The sequence below is a fragment of the Martes martes genome, assembly GCF_963455335.1.
Source record: "Martes martes genome assembly, chromosome: 4".
In the NCBI taxonomy this organism is placed as follows: Eukaryota; Metazoa; Chordata; class Mammalia; order Carnivora; family Mustelidae; genus Martes; species Martes martes.
Window position 1 is genome coordinate 115,238,334 of NC_137891.1, and position 24,661 is coordinate 115,262,994.

A 24,661-nucleotide genomic window follows, 5' to 3' on the forward strand; every position below is an offset into this window, starting at 1 on the left:
TGATTTGAAAACTAAGTAAAAAGGTTATACTATAGTGGTATTTTCTGAATTGCTAGTACTTTGAACTAAAAAAATACTTGAGATGAATAGTAAGAGCTTGTAATTGTAATTTTGAGTTATAATGGTACATTTTAGCCATGGTTTAAGAAACATTTTAATTGGTATGGGAGTTGGGGAAACAGATAATAAAAATTAGTAGTCTGGACTTTCAGTGTTAAATTTGTCTTTAAAAATGCTTATTTTAAAATTTAGGATAGTTGAGAACACACTATTTTTTATTTTATTGGGGGGAAGTTCCCTATAGTTCCTTTGGAGCAATAGTATTTTTTGATATTTAAGATCTAAGTTGTTTGTCTTTACTAGAGTTTTTAGAGTTATTTTTTATTTTATTGGGGGGAAGTTCCCTATAGTTCCTTTGGAGCAATAGTATTTTTTGATATTTAAGATCTAAGTTGTCTTTACTAGAGTTTTTAGAGTTCTTGAATGTGTACCATGTCTTAGAGTGAGTAAGATTATTTTTAAAACCTTAGATTCTCTTTGAAGCCCAAGACAATTTTTTAAAAGAGTTATTTATTTGAGAGAGAGAGAGAGAGCGCGCGCGCGCACGCGCGCTATGGGAAGGGGCAGAGAAGGAGTGTCTCAAGCAGACTGCGATGAGCTCAGAGCCTGATGGGGGGGGCTTGTTCCCACGACCCTGAGATCACGATGTGATCCAAAACCAAGAGTTGGATGCTTAACAGACTGCACCTGGTTACCCCTTAAAACAGAAGAACTAGAAAAATATGAAAAATTTATACAAGTAGTACAGTTAAAAATTGTTTTCTGTGCTTTTTAGAGTTAGTATTTTTAAAATTCACAGGAATTTGAAAAGAACGTTTTTTCTCTATTTGGAATAAAGTTTGACATACATCTAGTAAATAAAACATGCTGCTACTCAAATCTTCATAGCCTTAAATTTAATACTGATTAGAGGTTAACAACAATGAGTACTTGACATGAAAAAAACAGATGAGATTAATATTCATTTAAACAGGGGCACCTGGGTGGCTCAGTTGGTTAAGCCACTGCCTTTGGCTCAGGTCATGATCCCGGAATCCCAGGATCGAGTCCCACATCAGTCTCCAGCTCCACGGGGAGTCTGCTTCTCCCTCTGACCTTCTCCCCTCTCATGCTCTCTCTCTGTCTCTCTCTCAAATAAATAAATAAAATTAAAAAAAATATTCATTTAAACATGATGCATTAAAACACTTTACTTTGCTATCAAATTCGTAATAGAATTATAATAGTTTTCTTAAAAAGGCATTGGGTGTCAAGGACAAAGAAGACGGGAAAGCTAGTTACAGAAGTAAAATTTTGGAAGCTTGAAAGCAGCAGGTGGTAACTAATTTTGTATATCTGAGAAAACTGAATTTTCTGCCATTAGTCAGGGTGGGGGCGCCTAGAATTGGTACTGTAGACTCTGGGATTGAAATTTGGTGGCTTCAGAAATTGGTGGCTTCAGGTACTTTGAAAGAATTGCCCCAAGACATATAATAACAAGTAAACAATACTTGTGGCACTAGGAAAGGGTTTCTTACCTTCAGGTTTCTTCTCTGATAATCAAATGAGAATTTCTGTATTTGAGAACTCTACACACAGCTTGGGTTAAGGGTATCATACTGAAAAAAAAAAAAAAACAGAATTACTTAGAAATCTACATGTTGAATCAGGAATCATCCCCAGCCTCTTTTCCTTTATTAGTTCTGAGAATACTGGGTGTCAGGCTCATAACCCCAGATGTGAGATTGGAAGATTAATCCTGTTACAGCAAACTCAGGGGAAAAGACCACCAGATAGTAACAGTTGTGGATCCACCCAGGGAAATGGCCCAGATTGATCATCCTGCAATGACATCTACCCATTAACACAGAATTTCCAGACAGCTTTTATATGTTTCATTTTAAGATGTGACATTATTGATCATTAAACATTTGAGGATAACCCCGTATGAAAGATGAGGAGATAGAAACAGCAGTTCAAAAAAAAAAAAGTTACTGAAATATGTTTGGAGGTAAGGTAATTGTATCTTTGAAACAAGAAAGGAAGCTTGCTATAAGGCAACCCTCAGAAAACAAAAGCTCTTAGACATTTAGAATATGAAATAATAGGATTGGAAATAAAGAATATGAGATACTTAATAGAAGAGTTAGAAGTTTAGAATATTAAATTCTTATAGAAGGTTGGAAGATAAAATTGAGGAAATCTTCCAGAAAGCAGGACAAAAAGAGATGTAAAAAGGAAATTAGAGGATCATACTTGCCAATTCAACATATGAAAGGTAAGAATTACAGGGTGGAAGAAAATGTGTGGAGGAAATTAGTAATAATTGAACAAAAAACTTGGGTTTTCACATTGAAAGGTCTTACAGAATGGTCAGCATAGTGATTGAAAAACAACTTATCAAAGTACATCATAATGAAATTTCAGACACCAAAAATAAAAGGAAGATCCCAAGAGCTTTCCCATATGGAGCATATAAAGGAGATTAGGAATCAGTAACAGTGGAAAGGAATCGTTAATGGAGTAATGCCTTCAAAACTCTTGAAGGAGAGGTGTTTCCAAACTACTAACTCTGTACCTTGCCAAGCTGTCAAGTGTGGGAGTAGGCTAAAATTATGAAACATAAGAGGTCGTTGGATATTTCCTCCAACTGCGCTGTATCTCAGGAAGTTACTAGAGGACATGGACTTTATCAAGTGATGAGTTAGGTAAAAAAGAGGAATTCTTCAGGAAATAGAATTTAGCATAGGAGAGAGGTAAAGAGAATACATACCTAAAATTATGGTGAAGGGAGATCCAGGGCGGGTAGGCTATGCAGCAGTTCTGAAAAATGATGAGTTCAGATTGGAAGAAGAGAGGAAGAAAAGAAGAAAAGAGGATTTAAATGGTAGGTCTTTAGAAAGACTTGTATGCGAGCACACACGTAATAGAGGGGATTTTTGTGATTTTATTCAAAAGGAACATTTATCTGTAGTTTTCCTGTGATGTCTTGATTTCGGTATGAAGGTAATAATGACTTAATAAAATGAATTAGGAAATGTTCCTTCCTGTTCTATTTTGGGGAAGATTTGAGAAGGATTGGTGTCAATTCTCTAAACTCTGGCTTAAAGGTAGACTGCACCAGAGAATCCATCTAATCCTGTTTTATTTTTGGTAAGTTTTTTCATTAGTTAATCTCTTTAATTTGGCATAGGTCTGTTTAGATTTTCTGCCTCTTCTTGATTCAGTTTCAGTAGTTTTTTCTAGAAATTTGTCCCTTTTTTCTGGGTTATTTAATTTGTTACTATACAGTTGTTCCTAGTGTTCCCATATAATCCTTTTCATTTCTTATTATAACACCAGTAGTATTGATCCTTTTATCATTCTTGATTATAATAATTTGTCTTTTTTTTTTTTTTTGGCCAGCCTAGATGAAGGTTTGTAAATTTCATTGACACTTTAAAGGAACCAACTTTTATTGATCTGTATTTTCTGTTCTCAGTTTCATTCATTTAAGCTGTAATCTATTATTTTCTTCATCTGCCTGTTTTGGGTTTAGTTTTCTCTTCTGTTTTTTTGAGGTCAAAGGTTAGGTTATTGAATTGAGATCTTTTTTAATGTAGGCATATATAGTTATAAATTTCCCTTTAAACACTGCTTTCTGGGGACGCCTGGGTGGCTCAGTTGGTTAAGCGGCTGCCTTCGGCTCAGGTCATGATCCCAGCGTCCTGGGATCAAGTCCCACATCGGGCTCCTTGCTCAGCAGGGAGCCTGCTTCTCCCTCTGCCTCTGCCTGCCTCTCTGTCTGCCTGTGCTCACTCTCTCTGACAAATAAATAAATAAAATCTTAAAAAAAAAAAAAACCCAAATGTTTAAAAAAAAAACAAAACACTGCTTTCTCTTCATTTAAATTTTGACATGTTGTGCTTTTGTTTGACCTTAACAGATTTTATAATTTTCCTGTGTGTTTTCTTTGATCTATTGGTTATTTAGGAGTTTGTTGTTTAATTTCTACATATTAGTTTCCCATATTTCTACTGTAACTGCCTTCCAATTTGATTCCATTGTGTTTGGAGCACATAATTTGTATGATTTTATTCCCTTAAAATTTTTGAAACTTGTAGCCTAATTTAGGGTCCGTATTGGAGAATGTTTCATGTACACTTGAGAAGAAAGTGTTCTGTTGTTTTGAGTGGAGTATTCTGTAGATGTATGTCAAGTTTAGTTAGTTTATAGTGATAGTCTTTTTTCTTTGTGGTTTGTTTTTTGTTTTTTAAAGATTTTATTTATTTGACAGAGAGATAGAGAGAGAGCACAAGTTAAGCAGAGCGGCAGGCAGAGGGAGAGAGAGAAGCAGGCTCTCTTCTAAGTAGGGAGCCTGATGTGGGGCTCAATCCCAGGACCCTGGGATCATGACCTGAGCCGAAGGCAGAGGCTTTAACCCACTGAGCCACCCAGGCGCCCCTCTTGTTACTTGTTTTTATCTGTTGTCTATTTTTACTTTCAATTTTATATGTTTCAGTTTCATGTGTTTTGAGTCTTTATTGTTAGGAGCATATATGTTTATAGTTGATACATAATTTTTGATGAATTGATCCTTTTATTTTATAAAATATCCTTCTCTTGTCTCCAGTAACACTTTTTTCCCTTAATATCTATTGTGTCTGATGAGAGTATAGTTACTCCAGCTTTCTTTTGGTTACAGATTTCTTGGTATATCTTTTTCTGTCCTTTTAGTTTCAGCTTATTTGAATCTAAAGTGTCTTTGACCTACAGTGTGTCTCTTTTATTATTTTTTGTATGTGTGTGTATCTCTCTTAGATAACATCTAATTGGATTGTGTTTTTTTAACCCATTCTGTCAGCCACTGGTTTTGGATTGGAATGCCCAATTAATTTGCATTTAATGTAGTTACTGATAAGGGAGAATTTATGTCTGCTATTTTGTTGTTTTCTGTGTCTTAAGATTTTTTTTTGTCGTTTTTATTCCTTTACCATTGCCTTCCTTTGTACTAAATAGATTGTTTTCTAGTACCATTTAAATCCCCTTTTTTCACTATATATTTTTTTCATTTTGGTTGTCCTGGGAATTGCAGTTAATAACTTACTTCAGTCTAGTTCAGATTAATATCAATTTCAATAATATACAATAATTTTGCTCTTGTATAACTCCATTCCTTCTCTTTCCTTTGTGCTATTTTGTCATGCAAATGACGTCTCTATATGTTTTTTAGGTCAGAAGAAAAAAGTTACAAAATTAAAAATTACACTGTCTTACATATTTACCTACTCAGTTACCTTCCCTGTGCTCTTTATTTTTCAGGTAGATTCAAGTTACTGTCTAGTGTCCTTTCATTTCACCCTTTAGTATTTCTTGTGTAGCAGGTCTCGTGGCAACCAGTTCTGTCAATTTTTGCTTATCTGTGAATGTCTTAGTTCACTTTCATTTTAGTAAAGAATTCTTGGTTGACAGTATTATTTTTTCAGTACTTTGAATCTGTCTTCCTATTGCCTTTTGGCTTCCATGGTTTCTGATGAGAAATTAACTATTGATTTTATGGAGGATCTCTATATGTGACAAGTCACTTATCTATTGATTTCCTTCAGGATTCTTGATTCTCTGGTTTTTGAGTTTTTATTAGTTCCTCAAGCTTTTTGGATGTTAGAGTAATATTTGTCATTGAATTTAGGGAAATTTTCAGTGATCATTTATTCAGCTTTTTTTCTGCCCTTTTCCCTCTGTTTCTGAGACTCTTATTATATGTATGTTGGCATGTTTAACGGTGTCCCTAAGGTATCTTAGACTCCTTTTTTTTTCTTCTTCATTTGTTTTTCTTTTTGTTTTCAGAGTAGATAATCTTGATCTTCAGATGCACTGAATCTTTCTTCTGCCTGCGCATATCTGCTGCTGAAAACTTATAGTTTATTTACATTTTTTTGCTTTCCAACTCTAGTTCTGTTTCATTCTTTTTCATGATTTCTTTCTCTCTGTTTACTGTTTGTGGGACATCCATCTCATTCTTCAGTTCGTTAGACAGATTTCCTTTAGTTCTTTCAACATGTTTAAAATAAGTGATTTGTGAATATTGGCTAGTAAGTCTAATGTCTGTGTTTCCTCAGACACTTTCTGTTGACTGCTTTTTGTTTCTTTTCCCATGTGTATGAGCCATTCTTGCTCATATTTATGTCTTACCATTTTTTTGTTGAAAACTACATTTTAAATAATGTGGCACCTTTGATAATCAAATTTTCCCCTTCTTAGTGTTTGTTGTTGTTACTGTTTGTTGTTTGTTTATTGAACTGATAAACAGATTTTTTTAAATGAATTCTGTCAATTCTTTATCATGGGTGGCCACTGAAGTTTCTATTCAGTTAGCTTAGTGGTCTAATAATTTGACAGAGATGTCCTTAAATGCTTGAAATCTCCCAGTCTCAACATTCAGAACGGAATTTTATAACTTTGCCTTCCTCTTCACTTACTGCTTGTACAAAGCCTCTGGATAGCCAGATGTGAGTGCTTAAGGCCATCTAGATGCTCAGGAATGTATTGCAGCTTTTCTTAGTGCCTGGTTTTTCTTTTTAAGCTCTTTGGTTAGCCTGTTATTTGTCTCAGCTCTTATCTACTGCCTCAGTCACCTATAGTATGAAACAATTGCATCTGATAGTTTTTTGACAAACACCCTTGGGGAAAAGTTTTGCTTTGTTTTATTTTTGCATTGGGTGAGCTCTGAGGTCAAATTAAGATAACTTTAGGAGTGGGGTCTTCCAAGAAACCACCAAACATGTCAAATAATGACAGTTCTCTGGGAATGTAATAGAGGTGATCTCATCATCTGCCTTCCCCTTTCCCCCATATAGCTGCCAGGCTATTAGTTTTCACCAGATTTGTGGACTGTTGAGTTTCAAAGCTGCTATAGAGCTGCAGTGGGAAGATGGGAATAGGACAAAATAAAATGCTACAAAATTTGCTGGTCTTAGATTTAACCATCTTTCTTGAATAAGTTCTCACCAGATTGCGGCAAGACTTTGGTTAATTTCTCACTTGGAAAATGTTGACTCTTTTTTTTGCCATTGTTCTTGTTGATTTAATGGAGGTGATGATTTTCAAATGTCCTTATTTTGACATTTTTGCTAGTCTTACTCTTGAGTTTCAAGAGTTCTATTTTAGAGTCTTGTTATGTAGTTTACAAACATTTTCTCCAGCTCTGTCACTTGTTTTTTAATCCTCTTAACAGGATCTTTCACAGAGTAAATAAAAGATTTTTGCTTTGATGAAGTCCAGTTTATTTTTTTTATGGATGATACTTTTGGTGTTATTTCTAAGAATTCCTTTTCTAGGTCTAAATACTGATGATTTCTATCTTCTACAGGATTAGTAGTTTTACATTTAACACTTAAATCTATAATCCATTTTAAATTAATATTGGTATAGAGTGTGAGATTTAAATTGGTATTCTTTTTTTTTCTCTCCGTATATTCAGTTGCTCCAGCACCAGCTGTTGAAAAGACTTTTTTTCCCCCATTGAATTGCTTTTACACTTCTGTGATAAAGTCAGCTAGCCATCCTCTTGTAGGGGTTTGAGGAGATTATAGAAAATATAGATGAATTCTAGAGAGTTAATTCATTCTCTTATATAGAGGCAGTTAGATCCAAAATGAAAACCCAATATAAACAAATTGTTTAGAAATCAGGTCGGGGAGGGATGGTTAGAGAAGAGGTGGTAGGTAGTGCTAGTTTTCATACAAGCTTTGTTTGATTCTTAAAATATGCATTTGTGTAATTTTAATTAAAATAAAAACAAAATACTATAAGGTAATGCCAGTGCTTAGGGGAAAATTTAAAACCTTTAATGTCTGTATTTTTAATTTTGAAAAAAAATTTTTTTTGAAATGTTTTTAATGTGGAAAAAATACTCAGAATAATGCATGGTAAGAAATATAAAACTTCAGAGCTCAAAAGTGTGTACCTGCTTAACCAACCCTAGAATTAAAACATTGGCAGTTCCTCCATTCTTTTCCCTTCTAATCAGACCTCCGCCTCTGTCCTTGGGAGACAACCATTAAACCTTTTTTGGTAGCCACCTTTTTGTTTTATATTTTTGCTGCTTTTTGACCTATATATTTTTTCCTATTAATGAAATTTATATAAATGGATCTTGGCTTTTCCAGCATTGTTTGTGAGATTCATGTCTATTTTTGCGTGTATAGTTCATTCAATTTTGTGGCTATGCAGGCATACCTCATTTTATTGCACTTCACTTTGTTGAGCTTTGCAAATGGTGTTTTTTGTTTTGTTTTACAAATTTAAAGTTTGTGGCAACCCTGTATCTAGCAAGTCTATTGGTGCCATTTTTCCAACAGCATTTGCTCACTTCATGTCTTTTTGTCACATTTTGGTAATTCTTGCAACATTTCAAACTTTTTATTTCTGATGGTGATCTGTGATCAGTGATTGTTGATGCTACTATTGTAATTGTTTTGGTGTGCCACAAACCACAGCTGTATGAGATGACAAACTTAGTAAATGTTTTGTGTGTTCTGACTCCTCCATTGACTGGCTGTTTCCCTGTCTCTCTCCTTTAACTTGGGCCTCCCTATTCCCTGAGAGACAGTGTTGAAATTAAGCCAATTAATAACCCTATAATGGCTTCTAAGTTTTTAAGTGAAAGGAAGAGTTGTGCATCTCTCACTTTAAATCAGAAGCTAGAAATGATTAAGCTTGGTAAGGAAGGCATGTCAAAGGCTGAGATAAGGCCAGAGGGTAAGCCTCTTGCACAGTTAGTGGAGGTATGAGTGCAAAGGAAAAGTTCTTGTAGGAAATTATAAGTGCTACATTAGTGAACACATCAATGATGAGAAAGTGAAACAGCCTAATTGCTGATGTGGAGAACATGTCAGTGGTCTGGATAGATCAAACAAGGCACAACATTCCCTTAAGCCATAGCTTAATCTAGAGCAATAGGCCCTAACTCTCTTCAGTTCTGTGAAGGCTAAGAGAGGTGCGAAGGCTGCAGAAGAACCGTTTGAAGCTAGCAGTTTGGTTTACAAGGTTATTTCAAGGAAAGAAACCTTTAGAACCTTTAGAACATAAGAGGGCAAGATGAAGCAGCAAGTGATGATGTAGAATTTGCAGCAAGTTCTTCAGAAGATATCTAGCTCAGATAATTAACAAAGATGGCTACACTAAATGACAGATTTTCAAAGTAGACAAAGCAGCACTATATTGGAAGAAGATGCCATATGAGACTATCATAGTTAGAGAGGAAAAGCCAGTGCCTAGCTTCAAAGTTTCAAAGGGCTGGCTGACTCTTGTTGGGGGCCTAATGCAGCTGGTGACTTTAAGTTGAAGCCAGTGCTCATTTACCATTACAAAAACCGCAGGGCCCTTAAGAATTGTGCTAAATCTGCCCTGCCTGTGCTGTGTAATAGAATAACAAAGCCTGATTGATAGTGTATCTTTTTATAACTGTTTCACTGACTATTTTAAGTCTACTCTTCAGACCTACTGCTTGGATAAAAAGATTCCCTTGTAAATATTACCTCTCACTGACAGTGCACTTCATTAAGAGCTCTGACAAAGGTGTACAGTGAGGTGAATGTTTTCATGCCTGCTAACCCAACATCTGTTCTGCAGCCCATGGATCAGGAAGTAAATTCAACTTTCAAGCCTTGTTGTTTTAGAAGTACATTTTGTAAGACTGTAGCTGCCATAGATGGTGACTCCTGATAGATGTGGACCAAGTAAATTGAAAACCTGGATTCAGGGCACCTGGGTGACTCAGTTAAGTGGCTGCCTTTAGTCAGTGGATATTGATCCTGAGTACCCTGAATGCTAAGGTTAGCATATAAAGAATTCAAAGCAGCTTTTCTAACTATATTACAAATATTAAAAGAAAATAAATTCAGGGATACCTGGGTGGCTCAGTCAGTTAAGCAACTCCCTTCAGCTCAGGTAAAGATCCCAGAGTCCTGGGATTGAGTCCCACATCAGGCTCCCTGCTCAGCAGGGAGGCTGCTTCTCCCTCTCTTCTCCCCTCTGCTCATGCTCTCTCTCTTTCACACACTCTCTCAAATAAATAAAATCTTGAAAAAAGAAAACCTGGATTCACCGTTCTAGATACCATTAAAAATATTCTTAATTCGTGAGAAGTGATCAAAATAAAGACATGAACAGGAATTTGGAAGAAGTTGAATTCAACCCTTATGGATGACTTGGAAGGTTTAGGATTTCAGTGGAGGCAGTAGCTGCAGATGTGGTGGAAACAATGAGAGAACTAGAAGTGGAGCTTGAAAACGTGACTGAATGGCTGCAATCTCATGATAAAGCTTGAACTGATGAAGAGTAGCTTCATAGGATGAGTGAAGAAGAAAATGCTTTCTTCAGATGGAATCTGCTCCTGGTGATGATACTGTGAAGACTGTTGAAATGATAACAAAGGAAATACATATTACATACACACTTAGTTGATAAAGCAGCATCAGGGTTTGAGAGGATTTGGCTCTAATTTTGAAAGAAGTTCTACTCTGGGTAAAATGTTACCAAACAGCATCACATGCTATAGCGAAGTAGTTCATGAAAGGAAGAGTCAGTAGTTGTGGCCAACTTCATTGTTTTCTTATTTTTAAGAAATTGCCACAACCACTCTAATCTTCAGGAATCACCACCCTAATTAGTCAGCTGCCATCAACATTGAGGCAAGACCAGCAAAAAGATTGACTTGCTGATAATCCAGAAAATGGTTAGCATTTTTTAGCAATAAAATATTTTAAAATTAAGGTATATGCTTTTTAGAAGACATGTTGCTTTTGCACACTTAATGGACTATAGTATAGTGTAAACACACTTTTATATGTACTAGGAAACCAAAAAATTCATTTGACTTGCTTTTATTACAATTTTGCTGTAGTGTGGCAGTGTGGAACTGAACCCACGCTGTCTCTGAGGTGTGCCTGTATCATAGGGGACATTATATGAATAGCCCACAATATTTATTCATTCTGTTAGTGATGGAAATTTGGATTGTTTCTACTGTTTAGTCTTTTATGAATAATCCTGCTGTGTATTTCCTTGTACATGTCTCTAGTGCACATATGCACACATTTATGTTTAGTAAATTTTTTGGAGTTAAACAGCCTAGTTTTATAGTGTATTTATGTTTAATTTCAGAAGATATTAAAATCTTCCTTCCCAAAGTGTTTTGTAACAATTTATAATCTCATCAACACTTTTGCACTTATTCTTCACCAACACCTTCACCAACATTTTGTATTGTTAATCTTTAATTTTAGCAATTTTAGTGTATGTGTAGTGTTTTTATTTCCCATTTCCCTGATTCCAAATGTGATTGTACCTTTTTATATATTTATTGGCCAGATTTTATAAATATTTTGTGTATATTTGAGAATAATGTGTTTTGCAGTACAAAATGGGTACGGTATTTATATACATGTCAAGTCAGTTTTGTTAAGCATGTTGTTTAAAACTTCTACATTCCCACCAATTTAATTGCAGCATGTTAGCTCAGTTAGAGATGTGTTAAAATTTTCTACTGTTATTATGGATTTATCTTTCTTGTGTTACTGCCCATTTTTGCAAATTTAGAATTGTTTCTGAAATGTTTCTGATGAGTTGAACATTATATCATCATTATTTCTCATTGTCTTTAGTAATTCTCTTTGCTTTGCAGTCTGCCTTAATTAATAACAATATAGCTGCACGGACCTTATAGTTAGTGTTTGAGTTGTTCATTTTTCCCCCCCAACTTTTAAGTTTTTCTGTGCCTTTTTGTTTCAGAATTGTTACATGTATCCACCATATCAGTTTTTCTTTCAATCTGATCTAACACTTCATCTTTTATTTACAGTATAAAATTTATTTAGATTTCTTGTGATTATTGATGTACTGGGGCATAAATGTGCAATCTAATGTGGTTTCTATTCTGTTATGTTCTTTTTCTTACCTTTCTTGGTGTCTTTTTATTCTTTCCTCCCCCCATCTTTTTTTTAACTATTTTGTTTGTAGCCACAAATCTCACAAAGGTATTTTTATCTGAAAATAATCTTTTTTTAATTCACCTTAATTTTGAAGGAAATTGTTACAGGATATAGAAGGTGTTGCTCTAGTATGTACCATTTTTTTCTGATGATGTCAACCATTACTTGTGTTGTTATTGTCATTTCCTATATGTAGCCATTTTTCCCTGGCTGCTCTCAAGGTTTTCTCTCCAGCCTTGAACAGTCTGACTGTGATATGTGTGTAGAAATGGTTCTTGATAGTTATCCTACTTGGATTTGTTGAGATTCTTGGATCTATAAATTAATGTTTTCTATCATCTGAGATGTTTTTGGTTATTATTTCTTCAACAAACATTATTTTGAACCTTTTTTATTCTCTTCTGTTGCATCTTGTACATCAGTGTTGAGTTGGGTTATATTAATGTTGGACTGCCTGATACTGTCCTACTGGTCTCTGAGACTGGTAATTTTTTCTTCATTTATTTTATTCTGTTCTCTGGACAGTAATTTATTGCCATATTTCAAGCTCACTGATTATTTTTCTGCCTCTGATCACCTCCTTCTGTTGATTTTTTAATTTCAGTTATTTTACCTTTCAACTTTTTCTTTATGGTTTCTATCAATCTTTGAATTTATTTTCTTTCTTTTTTTTTTTTTTAAAAGACCTTATTCATTTTTCAGAGAGAGCGCGCGCAAGTAGGGGGAGCAGCAGGCAGAACAGGTGGAGGGAGTAGCTGGCTCCCCACTGAGCAGGGAACCCAATGCAGGACTCAATCCCTGGACCCTGGGATTACAACCTGAGCTGAAGGCAGTTGCTTAACTGACTGAGCCCCTCAGGCGTCCCTGAATTTATTTTCTTTTAATATTTATAATATAGTTAGAAAAGCCGCTTTGAATTCTTTATATGTTAACCTTAACATTCAGGATACTCAGGATCAGTATCTATTGACTCCCCCTTTCTTCCTGAGTATGGATCATAGTTTACTGTTTCTTTGTGTATGATATAATTTTGCTTGAAAACTGGACATTATGAATATGTTTTAGTGACTCTGCTTTCTTTTAATGTTCTTCTGGGAATTTGGGGGTGAAATTTATAGTCTGGTTTTGACGCTTGCCCTGTGATTTTCTTGCTCCTAGAGATGCCACTAATTTCCATGTGTTCTCTTGGTCTTGAGTTCTGTTCTCTGGCACTTCAGCCTTATACGGCTTCAGCTTCCTGTTGCCCAAACTATGCACACTTGAGAAATTCATGCTGTCGAAAAAGCATCAATAGTACAGCTCTGTTTTTCACGTGTAAATATACTGACCTCTGCTAACTTTTTCCCCTTGACCCCTTCAGTTCTTTGGGCATACATAATTTATCAGTCATCCAGTCATTTGGGCAAAATTTATACTGAGAATTTTTGTTTGCTTCTCTGGTTCTTACTGCCATATTCTTTCATTTAAATTTCCATTTAAATTTTCAACTGCCTTTCTAGGCTTAAGTTCTGAGCCCTATGGTAATATCTTTTTCCAGAGATGATTTTTGTTTGCACCGTACAAAGTAATGTCAACCATTACTTGTATTGTATGGGATCTCCAGCAGTCTGGGATTACTTTAATTAAATTTTAGAGATTGAATTTATTTTTTCACCTAAATATCTTTAGGTAGGGCTGCAGTACATGCAAGGACTTATTTATTTCTGGCTCACTAGAGTTTAGTCCTTTGGGGTCTCAGCTCAAATAGTGGGCAGCAGTTAACATGGTTCCCACCATTTCTGAACCTTGCATTCCCCTTTTGGTTCCCTTAACTCTGTAACAATGTTAGAAATAACCATCAGTTTCTCAGCTGCCTCATCTGGATTGGCAAAACAAACTTTCAAGGCAAAAGTATCCTTGGGTGCTGGGTTGTTGTTGTTTTTTAAGATTTTATTTATTAGAGAGTGAGTGAGCATGGGGGAGGTGGGGGGTGGGAGCGGGCAGAGGGAGAGGGAGAAGCTGACTCCCTATTGAGCAGGGAGCCCAAAGGCAGTCTCATTCACAGGACCCTAGGATTGTGACCTGAGCTGAAGGCAGCCACTTAACCAACTGAGCCACCCAGGCACGCCAGGGTGCTGAGTTTTTATCTATAGGTTTCCATCTTCGATCCTGGCATGGTCATTCTTTACTGTTGTGTCAGCTTTTCGGTGTCTTTTTGGTGACTGTTTTTAATGTTTTGTTCAGTTTCTCTAGTAGGTTTCAGTAGAAGGATTGATAAGTATTTGAATATTCTGCTATTAACTGTGATTATTTCAGACATGTTTGGATTGATAGGTGCATATCATTGTGATAATGCTTATATCTCATGGCTTGGGTTTTTTCTGCGGTGGCTTCATTCCTAATTATGTTAGGAGGTGGCAGAGATAGCTACTGGCTGCTCTGATGTACATAATTCTAGCTGTTATTTCCACTGAAAAGTATACCTTTCCTAGTACTTGCAGATATCCTGAGAAGGATTTTTAATTTCCTACTCTGGCCTACATTCTCATCCTTGAACAAATTACTGTGGCTACCTGAGGAATTCTCATCAGCGTGGGTGTCACTTGTTCATTCCTCAGTTCAGAGCTGTGTGGTGGGTACCATTTGAACAGTTGAGTAAGAGTGTTTTATTAATGGGTAGTCAGGGTGCTATTAACATAAATAGGAAAAGGAATGTGTTAGGTGAGATAACATATTGCTCTATAATAGTTTTCATAGATTTTTAGAGTATTCTGAAAATTTTCATTATATGGTTGAATCTGGTAAAGCTGTCTAAGAACAGAATTTCATAAAAAAATAGTAGTTGACTGGTAACATTACTTGTAAAAAATGATTTTGCTCAGTTTATATGTCTCTTGAGATTAACAAACTGACAAAATGTTTGTAGAGTCACTGCTAATAAAACAGTAAAATAGACTTTTATGTCTTTTTTCCCTTGCTTTCAAAAATTAAGATCTAGACCTATTGTTAATCTAAACTTATTCTTCTAGGGATAGGATAATTTAATATGCTATCTTTAGGATAAAGTTGTATCAGTTAGCTATTACTGTGTAAGAAACTACTTTAAAACTTGGTGGTTTAAAACAACGTGTTTATTATTAAAACAAGTCTGGGAGTCAGCTGGGAAGTATTTCTGGTCTTGGCTGGGCTCGTTTATGGGTCTGCAGTTAGCAGCAGTTCAGGAAGGTGGCTTTGCTGCTCTTGGCTGGGTTCTCTAGGATGGCCTGTGGTGGGACATTTGGGCTGTCTTGTTTCCTGCAGCACCTCAGACAGGGCTTGTTCTTAAGGTGATAGCAGGATTCTAAGAGCAGAAGCCTGCAAGGTCTCTTGAGGTCTAACTCAGAATTGGCAAACTGACATGCATTGAATTCTATGGGTCTTCTTTAAAAGGAAGCCTAGAGTTAAAGGGTAGGGGGGAACCACTCTGCCTCTTGATGGGCGAAACTGCAAAGCCTCATTGCCAAATGCATGGATAATGGAGTAGTGTAGAATTGGGGCTCTTTTTGCAGACAGATTTTTTGATTCATGCTGTAAAGCTCATTTCTATGTTCTAGGTTGAGCATTATTATATTTCAGTAGGAATTGTGTTTGAGTATAGAAGTTGAGGCAGGTATAAATTAAATACATCAATTTGTTTGGAGGTCCATATGACTCTAGTTATACTTGTTTTGTAGGATATATCTGATGATATTTTGGAAGCATTGCTCATGCATTGAATTACCAGTTGTAGAGTAATTGTAGTACCAGTGATAGGTGTTGAAAGATGAGTGATTTTTGCATCTGTTCTCTTTGGGTTATAAATGACGGTATTCTTTTTGTGCTCATTATTATTACTCTAACTTCTTTAATTTGAGATTTCATTGTTTCCCCAAGTTTATTAATATTTGCATATTGTGATCTTAAGTGGATTTGTTGAAGTGTATTTGACATATAATAAATCTTAAGTTTTATATGTATAATATGAATAGATTTGGTATCTATATACACCCATGAAACCATCACCACAATCAAGATAATAAATGTATCCTTTACCCTCAGAACTTTCCTTGTGCCCTTTTTTAGTTCTTTTATACTTATTGCTTCTCCCTTATGCGATATATAATCTTTTTGTCTACTTTTTTTTACTCATCATAGTTATTTTCAGGTTCATCCACATTGCATGTATCATTAGTTCACTCTCTTTCCATTATAAAGCTATAATGTAAGGGTTCACATGTTCATGGATTTTTTCCCTTCAGCTTTTGGCTATTACAAATAAAGAACATTTTGTATGTAAGTTTTTATATGAACATATGCTTTCATTTCTTTGGGTGAATATGTAGGAGAGTGGAATGATTGATCATACATGTAGTAAGTATATATTTGACATTTTAAAAAAATGTCAAAACTACTTTTTACAAAGTAGCTGTACCATTTGTCTTCCTGTATGAATGTATGAGTTTCAGTTCCTTCACACATTTACCAGCATGTGGTATGGTTGGTCTTATTAATTTGAGCCATTGTTATAGTTGTGTAGTGATAATTCGTGGCTTAAGTTTGTACTTTTCTAATGAAAAGCGATAGTGAGTGTATTTTCATGTACTTAACACTCGTGTATCTTTGGTGAAAGATTTCACCAAAAGATTTGTGGCTTCAAATCTTCTGTCCATTTTTTGATTGGGTTGTTTTGTTTTAATTGAGGCTTTAAAAATGGATTTATTGAGAAATAATTGACATGTAGTGAAGTACAAAGTGGACAGTATAAGTTTTGAGGTATGTATAGTATACACTTGGGAAGCTATCACCACACAAACAAGATACTGAATACATTTATCACACCTGAAAGTTTCCTCATGCCTTTTTGTGATTCTTCCTTTCTGAGCCACATTCCCCTTTTGGGTCTGTCTTTCAAAAGCATTTAGTCTAGGGTTACTCTAGTCAGTGCTACCTGAATTAAGAGGTTTTCCCACTCTTTTCTGAAGGAAACAGGTCTTATTTTTGGCTTTGTGTGAGACTAGGGCAATAATCCTTGTCATCCTTTTGAGTGGCTCTTTCCTTGGCCTGGGCTTGTTTTAATAATAACAGGTGTTCTCGCTCTGTGCAGTTGTCTTCTCTAGTACTCTGCCCTATAGTCCCTAGCTGTCTTAGCTTTGGACTTCCAGTTAAGTCTCCTCAACTCAGAAACCACCAGATTCTGCCTGGGTATCCTGTCCCCAGGTGAGGGTCTGTAGTAAGTCGGGGTCGTTGGAGGGTTTATTTACCTTATCTATTTCCCTTCTCTTGGGGTTCACCCTCTGTATTTGCCTATCTAATATCTGAAAACTGTCATTTCATATATAGGTCTGGTTTTTTAGGGTTTTCAGATGGAGGACAAACTCAGTCCCTGTTAATCCCTGTTGGCCCTTATATGTATTTTTTTTTCTTGGTACTTATTTTTTAAATGGTATTAAAAAAAGATTGTTTACCATCTTAACCATTTTAGTGTACAGTTCAGTAGTGTTAAGGGTATTCACATGTTGTGCAGCAGATCTGTAGAACTTCCTATTTTGCAAAACTGAAACTCTGTACCCATTAAACTCTAATTTTATCACCCCCTCACTTCCAACCCTTGGTTAGCAACCTTTTTACTTTTTTCTGTGATTTTGACTACTATAAATACTCGATGAGTGGAATCATACCATGTTTGTCCTTTGTGGTTGGCTTATTTTACTTAGTGTCATGTTCTCAAGGTCCATCCTTAATGTGACTTGTGATCGGATTACTTTATTTTTAAAGGCTGCACAGCATTCCATTCCAGTGCTTCATGTATATACCACATTTCCCTTACCTATTCCTCTGTCTGTGAACTTTCAGCTTGCTTCTTCCACTTGACTATTGTGAATAATGCTACAGTGAGCATGGGTATGTAAATCTGTCTTTGAGATCCTACTTAGAATTCTTTTGGATATATACCCAGAATTGGGATTGCTCGATCATAGGGCAATTCTATTTTTTAATTTTTTTGAAGATGTATTTATTCTTTTGAGAGAGAGAGTGCATGCACGCCAGCAAAGGGAAAGGAAGAGGGGAAGCAGACACCACCCTGAGATCGTGACTTAAGCGGAAACCAAGAGTTGGACATAACCAGACGAGCCACCCAGACACCCCTGTAAATGAGATTTTCATAATTTTGTTGTCTAGTTTGGTCATTATTAGTATATAGAAGTGCAACTGATCTTCACTTGCTGATATTCTGAAATTTTGCTGAAATCATTTATTGAGTAAATTTTTTAAGACTCTTTAATATCTTCTACCTAAAAGGTCATGTTGTCAGCAGATAATTTTACTTTTTCCTTTCCAATCTGGAGATCATTTGCTTCTTTTTTCCTATCTGTTTGCCTTGACTAGTACTTCAGTACCATGTTGAATAGAAGTAGCAAGAGTATGTACTTTTGATCTCAGGGTTGTGAGTTAGAGCCCCACATTGGGTGTAGAGATTATGTAAAAACAAAATCTTTTTTTTTTTTTTTTAAGATTTTATTTATTTATTTGACAGACAGATCACAAGCAGGCAGAGAGGCAGACAGAGGAGGTGGGGGAAGAAGGCTCCCTGCTGAGCAGGGAGCCGGATGCAGTGCAGGGCTCGATCCCAGGACCCTGGGACCATGACCTGAGCCTAAGGCAGAGGCTTAAACCAGCAATCCAGGCGCCCCATAAAAAAATCCTTTTTTTTTTTTTTTTTTTTTTTTTAAAGAATAGGCACCCTTCCTTCTTAATCTTAGAGGAAAATAAAATCTTTACATCTTTCACTATTGAGTGTGATGCTAGCTGTGAGCCTTTCACTTATGGCATTTATTATGTTGAGGGTAGTTTTCTTCTATTCCTAGTTTGTTGAGTGTTTCTGTCATGAAAAGGTGTTGGGTTTTGACAGATGCTTTTTCTGCACCAATTGAGATGATCATGTGGTTTCTGTCCCTCATTCTGTTAATATGGTATATTCCATTGATTTTCATTTGTTGAACCATTCTTGCATTCCAGGAATAAATCCACCTTGGTCAATGTGTAGAATTCTTTTAATGTGTTAACTTTGGTTTTTAGTATTTTGTTGAGGATTTTTGCTCGGTATTCATCCAGGTATATTGATCTGTAATTTTCTCATTGTGTCCCACACTCACCTAAACAATATCCTAATTATACTTTTTAGATTTAAAAAGTACTTCCTATCAAACTTCATTATAAATTCCCCATTTAAAAATATAGTGTTTACATTGACTTGGTTTGGCTCTCTGGGGAACAAATGCAATTGCAAGGTTTTTTTTCCTCAGACTTTGAAATATTACAGAGCAAAATAAAAAAGAACTAAAGTCAAAGGTTACTGTCTTTGTGTGGTGTTTAACATTTAAAGCATTTTAAAGTATAGGTAAGTGGCATTAAGTGCATTCAAACTGTTGTGCAAACGTGTTTATCCTTGTATTAGTCTGCTGGGGCTACAATAACAAAATACACCGACTTGGTGGCTTGAGCAACAAATTTATTTTCTCACAGTTCTGGAGGCTACAAGTCCAAGATTAAGGTGTTAGGTTTATTTGAGGCTTCTCTTAAGACGGCTGTTTTCTTTCTGTGTCCTTACATGGCATTTTCTCTGTGCATGTGTCTTTTTCTTCCTATAAGGACACCAATCCTATTGGATTAGGGCCCCATCCTTATGTCCTTATTTAGCCTCAGTTAACCTTTTTGAAGGCCCTTTCTGCAAATGCAGTCACATTGGGAACTAGGGTTTCAACATATGAATAATCAGTTCATAACACCTTTTAACCAGTGCTTCTGGTTTATTTCCTAGAGAACCTACCATCATCAGTGTAGTCATTTCTTACTGTTGGTCTAACAAATTATCACAACCTAGGTGGCTTTAAACAACAAACTTACTGTCTGGCAATTCTAAAAGCCAGAAGTCTGAAATCAGTATCACTGGGCAGAAATCAAGGTGTCAGCGGTGTTATTCTCTCCAGAAATTCTAGGGGAGGCTCTATCCCTTGCCTCTCTCAATTTCCGGTGGCTACTCATATTCCTGACTATGAGTTCAATCTTCAAGGCCAATATTTTCAAATCTGTCTCTTCTCTGTCCTTGCATTCTCTGTGTATAGTGAAATTTCCTCATCTCCCTCTTTATAAGAATACATGTGATTGTAGTTAGGGCCCACCCAGATGATCCAGGATAATCTCTCCATCAAAATTTTTAACTTAATCTCATCTGTAAAAACTATTCTTTTGAGGGGGGGAGGGTCATATAAGGTAATATCCACAGGTTCTGGGAATTCAAATGTGGATTCTCTTGCAGGGCCATTTTTTTTTCATCCCATTACACTTATCAATTCATAGTAGACTTTTAATGTTCTTACTGTGATTTATAGCTTAGCTTGTAATAGGTCACAGTATCCAGTTCTGGGTAGGTAAAGATTGGGGGCAGTGGGTGGCCGAGAGAATATTCTCACCTCTTCTAGACATTACGAAGAAAACTCCAGGTCTGTGGTTCTAAGTGTGTGGTCCTGGAAATAGCATCACCTTAGGAATTTACTAGAAATGCAGATCACTGGGCTCCAATTTAGAATTACTGAATCAGGAACTTTGAGGGTGGAGGCTAGCAGTCTGTATAACAGGCCCTCCGGGTGATGCTGATATGTGCTAAAGTTTGAGAAACAGTTTGTTAGACTGTTGACATTATTAGTGTTAAGACCATATTCGGGGCGCCTGGGTGGCTCAGGGGGTTAAAGCCTCTGCCTTCGGCTCAGGTCATGATCTCAGGGTCCAGGGATCGAGCCCCGCATCGGGCTCTCTGCTCAGCAGGGAGCCTGCTTCCTCCTCTCTCTTGTCTGCCTCTGCCTACTTGTGATTTCTGTCTGTCAAATAAACAAACAAACAAAAAAAAAAAGACCATATTCACCTCCTCTAGCTCTTTTCTGCTTCAGTCTAATACTTCAATGAGTCTAGGATTTATAGTCCACAAACTTTGTTTCTGTAGGGATGCAAACATTTAGTACTAAAATCTTGGTATTGATGATCAGTGAAATTAATTCACTCAATAAAAGTTTGCACCAGGCTGATTTTTTATCAGTTGTGTTTTTATTTAGATATAGTTATTTCATAAAGTAATATTACTGGATTCAGAAGTGATGTGAATTTTTTTTCTAATCTTTAAGTCGGCCTACACTGTTGTACTTTTACTATGTGCCACCCAGTGAAAATGCTGAAATAAGATGAATGAATTCTTATCCTCCATGTGTCCATACTATAGTTCAGAAAACATGTAAGTGAACAGCTGATAGAGTTATCACCAGTTTCTATACCAATTGAGAAACACCGTAACTGTGAAGAAATTTAAAAAGGATCTTTCAAGGTGACTAAACTAATTATTGCAAAACTAGTAAAAATGGTTTTAGCAAAATTAAAGAGATAGAAGGTAGGATAGTTCACTATGCGAAGCAGCGAGAAAGCTGAGAAGGCAAGGGGGCTGTTCTGGAATTTGAAGGAGTTTAGTATTAGAAACCTGCAGTGAATGGGAGAGTAAAGATTGGGGATAATTGATAAGGATGAGATCGTTGGTGAGTACTGTTGAAGGACTTGAATCATAGATGTGATATTCTCAGGATAGCCATTGCAAAATTATACCTTACATGATTCTGAGAAGAATAAATTTGAGATGATAGTCTGGAAATAGAATAGTTATAGGAATATCTAGGCGAGAATGGCAGTAGGTATGGTGGTGCCATTTTTTGTGAATAAGAATGCAAAAGAATAAGTTAGTTTCAGGTTGGGGAAGATGTGTAGAGTACAGGATGAGACATACTGAGTTTTCAGAATTTATGGAATGTGATAAAATTAGGGGTAGATTTTTCAAGTCAATTTTCAGTGGAATGTTGGGATAGCTATTACACTAGATTGTGAATTAAATTGAAGAAGCAGGAGAGTATCAATATGTACTATCCTCTAGAATAATGGTCCTTGGCATTTAGTATTTAATCACTGTTAGCCATTATTGTATTTATTGTTAGTATATACTTTTATGCCATCTCATACTTTTTTGTTCTTCAGCTTTTTGGCGTACTTTTTGGTGTATATGTAATAGTAGTAGATAAGCATCTAGATAGAAGTGTGTGTTTTATTAACAAATACTGATTTTAATTGCTATACTATTAAAATTAATGAAAATAAGTTATCACAAATTTTTTTAAAGAAAACTAGAAAGTTTGTCATTTGAATAGATTATTGTTCATTTAAAAAGTGGTATTTAGCAAGTTTCCTAAAAGTATAATATAATCATGTTTTAGTTGAACCACTTTTTTGGACACATTATGTCAAAATAACTTGATTTGTGATTTTTAATTTCAAAGAGTAAGTGTATCATAGATGTACTTATTCATACCTGACACAAAAATTAAATGATGGTCTTTACATGTATTCTTTCAGGTTTGAGTTAATTTCGAATGAGATTGTTTTTGCAACGAGATGTTAATAAGACAAAATTTAGGTAAGTAGAAGACTACTTTGTTAAATGTTATATATCAAAGTAGGAATAATAGCAAAAGTTATGTTTTAAAACTCTGCCTTCAAGTTCAGATTTAATGAGTTTTTCAATAAAATTTTGAAAATACAAAGAATTGACTTTGAGGTACTTGCTCCAGTTGATTTGGTGGGAGTAACAATAGAGTCATCAAATTGTGCTCTTAGTTTTCCTTCCTTTATGTTGAATTTAACTTAAGTATGTGACTATTAAATATGTGAGAAAATTGAGTTGGTGTTTGGTTTAGCTATTCAGAAAACAGTTCAGTAAGAGATTTGCTGCATGCTTCAATGTTCTCAGTGGATTATAGTGCTCGAGTAGTTTTTGCTTTTGTGAATGTTACTTATTTTGATTAATGGAGTACTTCCATAAATTGATTAAATTTGCCAAATTGTGACTTCTTTATATTAATATAATGTTCTGAATATAAATGATTGTTTCAAAGAGTATCTCTATTGGTCATTGAATTGGTCAAAGCCATTGAATGACTTTTCTAATTTAGCAATCTGATTTGCATTCTTTTTTTCAAGACTGTTGACTTTCAGGAAATTGAATTGTGATCATGTACTTTTTTGGTCTGATATGTGAAAGAATGTTTTTTGGGGGTGTGTGTGTGTGTGTGTGTGTGTTAGGTTTTATTTATTTATTTGAGAGAGAGAGAGAATGAGACAGAGTGTGAGAGGGGAGAGGTCAGTGGGAGAAGCAAACTCCCCACCAAGCAGGGAGCCTGATGTAGGACCTGATCCTGGGACTCTAGGTTCATGACCTGAGCCGAAGGCAGTTACTTAACCAACTGAGCCACCCAGGCACTCTGAAAGAATGCATTTTAATAATATAAACTGTTCAGATGTTAAAAAGACTTACTGTCTTTTGGCAAATGAACATGGTTTCAGGATATAAACAGATTAAAAAGAATACTTAAATTGTAGTTAACTTGGTCTTTCTCTAATCTAACCAGATGTTTAAGCTGTTGGAAACTTGCTGATCTCAAAGTTAAAAAAAGGAAAATTAAAAATCTAGAATGAGAAGTGCTGTAGTTGAGTGATAGCAGTTAAACAGTGTGTTCTTAGTAAGTGGTTTAGGCATAATTTGAAGGAGAGTTTCCGTTTTATTGCTATTATATAATAGTAATTGTAGTGATTGTGCCGTATGTTGTGTTAACTGTTTCTCATGCCTTGTTAATCTTTATAGTACTTTTGTAAGGTAGGTACTCCTGTGTAGAAAATTTTTACTTTTTTGGTTTATAATGAGCTATTTCTTTTCTTTAGGAAGAGTGAATTATCTCCACAACATCTATTATAAGGAACACTTGCCTATATATCTTCTGTAGGGAAAAAGAACTTGTACTTAAGGTCTTATAGGGATTTTATTTGTTAATTGAATATACAGTGTGTTAGAACCTTTATTCTGATTTCTTATGTCAGATATCGCTTAAGGGATGACACTGGTTTAACATATTCTGACCCTGTTCTACCACAATTATGCATTTTTTGCATAGAACTTAATGCAAATGTATAACTTGCATTTTTATATAAATTAAGTTGTAATTTGTGTATGGTAAAATTTAAAGTATAGAGCTGAATGAGGTTTTTACATATATGTTCACACATGTAACTACCATAGAGATGAAGATGTAGAACATTTTCATTGCTCAGAAAGTTCCTCATTCCCTTCCCTTTCCAGTCCAATAGCCTTCTCCTCCTGAGGTAAAATTTCTGAATTTTATCAGCATAGCTTAGTTTTGCCTGTTCTTGAATTTTATGTGTATAGAATTATATAATATGCATTAGTTAATATGTGGCTTTTTTCAATCAACATACATCTTATTGTATGAGTATCAGTAGTTCATTATTTTTTATTACTGAGTACTATTCCATTGTATGACCGTGTTACAGATTTTTTATGTATTCTCTCTGTAATTTTGTTTATTAGATTCTTCTATTCTCTGACCTCACTTTCCAGCATTCTATACTATTTTCCTTCCTCTAGTTGTCCTCTTTACTGTTTCCCTATCACCTGCACAATAAAATGTAAGCTCCATGACTTGGCATACAATGGTCTCACTGCAGCTATTCCAGAATGCCTAGAATTATCTGAATAAACTAAGTCTGATGTT

At 35.4% G+C, this 24,661-nt stretch overlaps 1 protein-coding gene across 2 annotated transcripts in view; it reads left to right on the plus strand.

Moving 5' to 3' along the window:
• The window catches only part of ZNF644 (zinc finger protein 644), a 98,447-nt gene that overhangs the window by 10,897 nt on the left and 62,889 nt on the right, over positions 1-24,661 (plus strand). The window contains exon 2 of one of the 2 annotated variants that reach the window (XM_080800544.1): positions 22,452-22,512. The exons of the other annotated variant lie outside the window; for it this stretch is intronic. Within the exon in view, the coding sequence (XP_080656670.1) occupies positions 22,469-22,512 (44 nt within the window). The 5' untranslated portion in view covers positions 22,452-22,468. The remainder of the gene's footprint in view (positions 1-22,451; positions 22,513-24,661) is intronic. 2 annotated transcript variants of the gene reach the window in all.